Source organism: Salvelinus fontinalis, chromosome 1, assembly GCF_029448725.1.
Source record: "Salvelinus fontinalis isolate EN_2023a chromosome 1, ASM2944872v1, whole genome shotgun sequence".
In the NCBI taxonomy this organism is placed as follows: Eukaryota; Metazoa; Chordata; class Actinopteri; order Salmoniformes; family Salmonidae; genus Salvelinus; species Salvelinus fontinalis.
This window is the reverse complement of record NC_074665.1, coordinates 77,492,777-77,500,729: the sequence shown is the minus strand read 5'-3', so window position 1 is coordinate 77,500,729 and position 7,953 is coordinate 77,492,777. Positions and strand designations below refer to the sequence as shown.

Genomic DNA, 7,953 nt, shown 5'->3' with positions numbered 1-7,953 from the left:
TGTCAGTCTCTCTCCCTTGCATGATTCAACATGCTAGCTACAACAGCAAATGTTACATAGCTACTGTACTAGCAGTCTAGCCTTACTTAGCTTTCTATCTGATGAAAAATTGCTTTAAAGATTGTTGGACCGCAGCTTTTACCATGACTTGGGACTCAAGTATAAAGGACTCGGAGTTGGACTCCAGGTATAGTGACTTAATCACTGCCCAGCGGGGTCTGAGTACATAGACAATTTTGACAGGTCGGTCCATTGGCAAAGAATATCTGCATCTGAAATGGTGCACTATCACAGGTGTCAAACTCATTCCAGAGACTTCAGTGTCTGTGGGTTTTCACTCCTCCCTTGTACTTGAATGATTAAGGTAATTGATTAGTTAGGACGCCCCCTCACCTGGTTATCTAGGTCTTAATTGATTAGTTAGGACGTCCCCTCACCTGGTTATCTAAGTCTTAATTGATTAGTTTGACAACTAGGTGAGGGGAGGTCCTAAGTCTTCGGTTGACAATAATTGAAAGAAAGTAACAGACCAGCAGACACTTGGACCTCCACGGAGTTTGACACCCCCTGCCTTATAGTGACATGGTTAATGCTATACGGTATCCTTGGGACATCCCGAGCCTAAACCTTTTAAATTTCATCTTCAATGAGGTGATGTCAGAGTTGTGATGTCCCATGGGCTCTTTTCCATAGTGACATACCTGTTATTCTTGTAGTGCAGGAATGTGTTTTTGTTCTAACATGGGCCCCCTCCGGGCACATAGCAAAGCTGAACCACATATGAGACAACTCCCTGCTGACTGAAAGACCCACTAGATTACTTAACTTCTATGATCTGACTTTTCCCTGCCCACAATGTTTTCAATCAAATTTAAAACACATGCAACAAATGTGAGCTGGTAGATGAGTCAGCCCACACTGGAGAGGGGGACATTTGATTCAAAACATTGCAGTGCCATGGTCCCATGGGGAGTTGAGAATATTAGGCTGTGTTTATACAGGCAGCTCAAATCTGATATTTTCCTCTAATTGTTCTTTTGACCAACCTCTGATTGCTCAAAAGACCAATTAGTGAAAAAGGATCAGAATCGGGCTGCCTGTGTAAACGCAGCCCTAGTGGCATATCCAGAGACCAAAAAACTACTGAACAGATAACACATTTCTGACAAGGGCGGAATTGCAGTGAATCAGATCCATTTATTTAACGCCCGTAGGGCGGGGTGCTGCTAATGTTATGTAATGCCTCACCATAAAAGGCCTTTCTTCTACTTAGTGCTGCAACAAAAAGACAGCAGGTTTTATTGTAGTCACACACAGTGGTGCAACAGCATGGCTTTAGTTGAAATAGACACAGTATCACCACTGAATGTACCAATATGCTTTCAATCTGTCGTATACTGTAGCGCTCTGACCAACAGACAGGCATGGTTTAGAGGACATAGAGAAGGACAACTCCTCGTTCATACATTACTTCATTATATTTCACTGAGGTTTTTGCAAATCGTTCATGCAATCTACAACCAGTCCCATTCCTATTGAATGTGAATCAACAGTAGAAATAAAACACACTTGTGAAATAACACTCAATGTTTCTATTTAAGGTAGTAAGAAGGGCACCTAGTGCCAGAGAAGAGCGGAAGACACATCCCACTGGGTACAGATGTCAATTCAACATCTATTCCACGTTGGCTCAACGTCATTTCATTGAAATGACATGACGTGGAAACAATGTTGATTCAACCAGTGTGCACCCAGTGGGATTACTCAACATAAAATCATTGTAGTGCAAAATCCTGAGTCAAAGTAACCAATAACTAGCTTGTGAAAATGACCTGACATTTGTTAAACATAACTCTGCAAACTGAACATACTCCAGGCATACTGTGTAGACTTTTTACCCCTGGGGATTATTGTGGAAATGAAGTTAATATTACAACTCACAGCGAACATTGCATACCTTCAGGACTGGGAGCTGGGCACCCCTGACAAATTGTAGTCATGGTTTTAGAGCAGAGATGCCTATGGTGCCAGCATTATCCTAACCATTCCTGTTCTGTGTTGGAGATCAGAGGTTAAGGAAAGAGAAAGCTGAGGCTGATTGGCTGCTGGTGGAAGTGAGGTGGTACGTAGGCGTTGTATCGCTGATGTTATCGACACAGAGTAGCGGTGTGTTTGTAGGGGTAACACTCAGACGCTCCCTCCCGTCTCTCTTTTCCACCCGAGGCTGCAGATCTCCATTCCTCTCTGTAAGGGTTGATGGACACACAGACCTCCCTCTGGTCACCAGCTCCATGCCACTGAACAAAGAGAGTCTACCCCCACAGGGCTGCTCGATCTGGGTGTCCGTGACTCGGAATGGGTCCCGCTCTGTCTGGAGCTCTGAGTCTTTAACTGTAACATTTGAGGTGAGCTGGGTCTCACCAGTCCTAAATCCAATCTGACTGTCCACGAACTCTTCACCCTGATTAGCAGACCCTCTCTCATCATCAAGCTTGAGATTTAGTAACCTCTCAGATGTACCCCTTTGGGCCCAGCCCAGGTCAGGCAGGGGAGGGGGTTGAGCTTGCCCCCCAGGTGACTGCTCAGTCTCAGGGTCTCTCCCTCTGTGATGGTTAAAGACCGGGATGTCACCTGGGCGTGTTGGCAGTAGCATTGCGGAACTTGTGGCAGTGAGGGGCTGGTCCGAGGAGGATAGAGGAACACCATTGGCTGCTGCTGCATCACATCCGGCACCAATGATTGGCCCGCCCATCAGAGCCTTAAACTGACGAAGGATCTGGAAGGCAAAACCATCCTTTTTTACAATGAAAAACTACATAGTGTATGTAACAAGAGTCAACCATCGTAGATCATCATCTTCCATTATAACACCCAGGCTCATCACACTCTGCCTCTCTGGTGTTGACTTATTATTCAAGGTTCAATATGCAGAAATCGCCCTGCCATTCCCTGGTTGCTAAAATTCGAATAGTTCGCTTAATTTCAGTTTGTGACAAAACAAGCAATATTGTGTAGAGAATCATTGTTCCATCTAAGCTGCTGTGAGCAGGTTGAGAGTTTCAAGTTCCTTGGTGTCCACATCACCAATGAACTATCATGGTCCAAACACACCAAGACAGTCGTGAAGAGGCACGACAACACCTTTTCCCCCTCAGGAGACTGAAAAGATTTACCTCAAAAGGTTCTACAGCTGCACCATCGAGAGCATCCTAACCGGTTGCATCACTGCCTGGTATGGCAACTGCTCGGCATCTGACCGTAAGGCGCTACAGAGGGTACTGCGAACGGCCCAGTACATCACTGGGGCCAAGCTCCCTGCCATCCAGGACCTATACAATAGGCGGTGTCAGAGGAAAGCCCATAACATTGTCAAAGACTCCAGTCACCCAAGTTATGGACCTTTTTCTCTGCTACCGCACGGCAAGCCTTCAGAGCATCAAACTCTCTAATACACAGGTCCTTTCTCAGCTCCTGTCTGCCTGTGGTGGAAGCAGTCACACACTTCCCATAAACTGCAGCCTGGGGAGAACAAGATATTCAGAAGTATTTTGATAAGATTTTAGAGGATGACTGCACTGGTTAGAATAGATAAATCTATGGTCCAAGTCATTTCTAGTCCACACTCAGTTTGTTCTTGATTATTCCCTAAGAGTCCCCATAGCAACATCGGAGGCCACTGACACCATGCATAACAATTGAAGGAAATTCCTTGGCAGGCAATTCCTGTCCTTCCGAGTTCTCCCACTTACATACAGTACATCACCAAAAGTATGTAGACACCCCTTCAAATGAGTGGATTCGGCTATTTCAGCCACACCTGTTGCTGACAGGTGTATACAATCGAGCACACAGCCATGCAGTCTTCATAGACAAACATTGGCAGTAGAATGGCCTTACTAAAGAGCTCAGTGACTTTCAACGTGGCACCGTCATAGGATGCCACCTTTCCAACAAGTCAGTTCGTCAAATTTCTGCCCTGCTCGAACTGCTCCGGTCAACTGTAAGTGCTGTTATTGTGAAGTGGAAACGTCTAGGAGCAACAACGGCTCAACCACGAAATGGTAGGCTACACAAGCTCACAGAACGGGACCACCGAGAGCTGAAGCACATAACTCGTAAAAATTGTCTGTCCTCAGTTGCAACACTCACTACCGAGTTCAAAACTGCCTCTGGAAGCAACGTCAATACAATAACTGTTCGTCAGGAGCTTCACACAAGCCTAAGATCACCATGCGCAATGACAAGCGTGGGCTAGAATGGTGTAAAGCTCGCCGCCATTGGACTCTGGAGCAGTGGAAATGAATTCTCTGGAGTGGTGAATCACACTTCACCATCTGGCAGTCCGACAGATGAATCTGGGTTTGGTGGATGCCAGGAGAATGCTACCTGCCCAAATGCATAGTGCCAACTGTAAAGTTTGGTGGAGGAGGAATAATGGTCTGGGGCTGTTTTCATGGTTCGGGCTAGGCCCCTTAGTTCCAGCAATATTCCAATATTTTGTGGAAAGCCTTCCCAGAAGAATGGATGGTTATAGCAGCAAAGGGGGAGGACAAACTCCATATTAATGCCCATGATTTTGGAATGAGATGTATGACGAGCAGGTGTGAAACCGAAAGTAAAAAAGACACAAAAACAAAACTTAAGAACGGAAAGCATAGAAATAACACACATAGAACAGATTTACCGCTTCTTAGACTTGTTTTCAATGGGAATGAAAGATCTATAACTAATTTCTATGTGAATTTGGTTTGGTCGCCCAAAAAGTTACATATTGCAGCTTTAAAAGGTAATAACTAGACTGTGTTACCTTGATGGTCTTGTTGGCTACAGGCCCTGGGGGTCCCTCACTCAGCTGGACCAGCCTCCTCTGGGTCACCCCGAAGATTTGCTCCAGAGACAGCAGATCAGAGGTCATGAGACAGGCCACAGCACACAGCGCCCTCTGGTGGGAAGGAGGGAAGCAGCACATTCACACATATTTACGATTTGATGTTTATTTTTCAAGAGAAACCTGATCAAAATAGCAGCACATTCAAGACACATGTATATTGACTGTACCATCTGGGCAGTCTGTGACGGGTCCTGCAGTCTGCGAGAGAGCAGCTCCACCACCACCTCACAGTTCAGAGTGGAACACCTGGGGACATATGGGAGGGGATTAAAACACTCCAAAAAACACTGGACAAAAATTAAGGTGAAGGCAGACTGGAACAAAGGTCGAAGCCAATGCTCTAATAACATGCAACCTATTGGTCTGTACTGACTCCTTGATGAAGTGCTGGTTCTCCTCTCTGGACAGGAAGACCTTGGAGCCCTCAGTCATCATGCTGATCAGCGCCATCTCCTGCCCACAGTCCCCTAACTGCATAGCCTCCACCCTGACACAGAAAGGTGGATGGAGGGAGAGAGAGGGAGACTCAGCATGGTTGACTCATTTAGTATTTTGCTGGTAAAGACTTCATATATCATGTAATATTTCCACCGTTCTGATAGGTCTCCGGAGCTCTCCCTACTGGCTCCCGATTGGCTACTGGTGCCACCCGAATTGCTGCTACCGCCCCCCGAGACCTGGCAATGGTCTGCGTTCTCCTGACAGGAGTTGTGGGAGGAGCTATGGCTGCTGTCAATCTCCTCCCAGCCCCCGCCCACCTGCCCTGGACACCGCTGGGAAACTAAGAGTAGGGGAAGCGAGAGAGGGAACAGGCCAGGATATTGAGAGAAGTACAGACGAAGAAGGCTTTCTGTCCTGTCAAACATATGTAACAACTATGTAATAAAAGCCTAATGATCTAATCAATATAACAGCTGATTTAAAAACACCTTTGGGTCTGTGAGGAGGCACAGTGTAGGCACATGCTGGCACTGCCACCTCTACGGGGCCCGAAGGCGCCACCACTGCCCGGTAGTGGTTGTCATGGAGACGGATACCCTGGTGTTCCATCGGGGGCAGGACGGCACTGGCCACAAACTCAGTAGCCTTGCGGATCTTGTCCATCAGGGTCTCACCACCTGCCGGAAACAGGACGTGATATGGATTTGACTGGGTGTATTTGAAATCTATTCAAACAGGTCCACTGAGCCACATGAAACTAAAATGGTGGCCTTGTTGCTGCCACCTACTTATGTTCTTCACTGGGCTGTAGCCAAACCCCTGCATTCTGGATCCGTGGGCAGACTCCGACCCCATGCCTGGAACGAAAGACCTCAGCGATAAAAGACAACCATTGTACTTGTGTGCCTGCCTTTCCCCACTCTTCCCATCCACTCCCTCTTTTCCCCCTGTCTCTTCCTCACTCCTCCCTGCTTCTTTCTTCTTCTCCACCATCCCTCCTTTTCTCTTCCTCAATCTCTCTGTCAGAAGGATTGGTTTAACTTGATTGTAATTGAGGTCACATCCATTCATTCAGTAGTCAGATGTCTGTCATTAGTAGCAGTATTAGGTCAGAGATTGTTTGTTAACTAATAAGAGAGATACACATGCAATAACAATACAATGTACTCACCCATGTTGGCCATGGTTAGTTTGCATGGAGACATGCTGCTCTGGTGAGAGACTGTCTCTGTGAAGAGTAACCTTGCCAATTCCTGAAGACCGACAAAGACAGAGAGTTTGTGAGTTTCAAAAAGACGCATTGGAGGATAGTAATTGTTTTAGACATTGTTTTGGCTCACCTGTGCTGTGGCCCTCACTTTCTGGTACATAGCAGTGCCATGGATGGGGTCAAGAGGACCACTGTAAACTGATATTCAGCATAACACACAGATTCAGTATAACACTCATAGCTCTCCGAAAACCCTACTGTCACAAAGAGAAGGATGAAATGGAGACACAGATGCATTAGTGGTCACATCATCATCATCATCTCACCTGAGGCCTGCTGGATGAAGGTGGAGTTCCGTCTGAGTTCCGTCAGAAAGTGAGGTGATCCGTGGCCACAGAGATGGACGAAGATTTTCAGAACCTGGAAGGACAGAAACGATGGAAAAGGATGAGGCACAGGAGGAACAGATGAATAGCTGATATGATATATGGTGAAGATTAGCTGCATTCTTCTACATGATTCCTCTTCAGCCTCAGTTAACAAATCAAGGTCAAATTCAGTGTTTGGGGGCTTCTTAATGCAGCTGAAAGCCTGGTAACCTGGCTAGCTGAGCTCACCTTTATTTTGACATGGCAGGATTCTACCTGCAGCCTCTCCAACAGGTACTCCAACAGGCACTGACCACACCCAGTGGACTCCTGGGAGATTTCTGCAGCGCCAGGAGGGTAAAGGATACAAACTGTACTGTCTTTGGGTTGACATTGAAAAGAATAGGATCTCGCTAAATGATCTTTAATATCAGAACACAGTACTGTATCAGCATACAGTGGGAGGTGATGGGGATAAAAGGATACTTCCGATTTCTTCAAAGAGGTAGCCAGGACAGGGCTTTTCGTCATCTGCTGTTGCTTTCATCAGAGTGGGAACCTGAGAGGGATCATGCATGGATTGGCCAACAGATGAACACCAGAATAGACCAGTTAGCTAGGATTTGTGTCATTTTATGTTTGGGTTTATTGCGAAAAGCACAGGGTGGTGGGTCCAGCGTAATACACTGTGGGAAGAAATCATACCAATTGACTATAGCGCTCAAGTCTTATATAAGTCTAATCATGACACGATTTCTGTCCTGGGAGTGTGAGATCATATGATGTGCTAGCATGCTAACGTTAGCTAACTAGGTTGCTGTGGTACAGTAAACAGTGGGCGTAATGGGATTTACAAAACAATATACTGTTTCCCCATAAAGTGACATATACGAATTATATCAAAATGTTATTTGCAAGTGTTTATATAGGTAAATAACACCTACTTTCTGAAGGAAAGATAGTCGTTCCATGAATGTTGCCATGATTTTGCAATAACTGGAGTCTACACATCTCTTCCTTGGGACAGACAACGAAGGCGGGGT

General features: G+C 46.0%; 1 protein-coding gene across 1 annotated transcript; it reads right to left on the bottom strand.

The window, feature by feature from the left end:
• Positions 1-1,173: 1,173 nt before the first annotated feature.
• tepsin (TEPSIN adaptor related protein complex 4 accessory protein) lies at positions 1,174-7,940 on the bottom strand. Its single transcript, XM_055862674.1, has 13 exons — positions 7,855-7,940; positions 7,397-7,469; positions 7,160-7,251; positions 6,869-6,962; positions 6,673-6,740; positions 6,504-6,585; positions 6,121-6,189; positions 5,821-6,009; positions 5,483-5,672; positions 5,265-5,378; positions 5,059-5,137; positions 4,808-4,942; positions 1,174-2,776 (listed from the first exon to the last, which is right to left on the bottom strand). The coding sequence occupies exons 1-13, from the start codon at positions 7,891-7,893 to the stop codon at positions 2,066-2,068; spliced, it is 1,935 nt and encodes a 644-aa protein (XP_055718649.1). The 5' UTR covers positions 7,894-7,940; the 3' UTR covers positions 1,174-2,065.
• Positions 7,941-7,953: the final 13 nt, after the last annotated feature.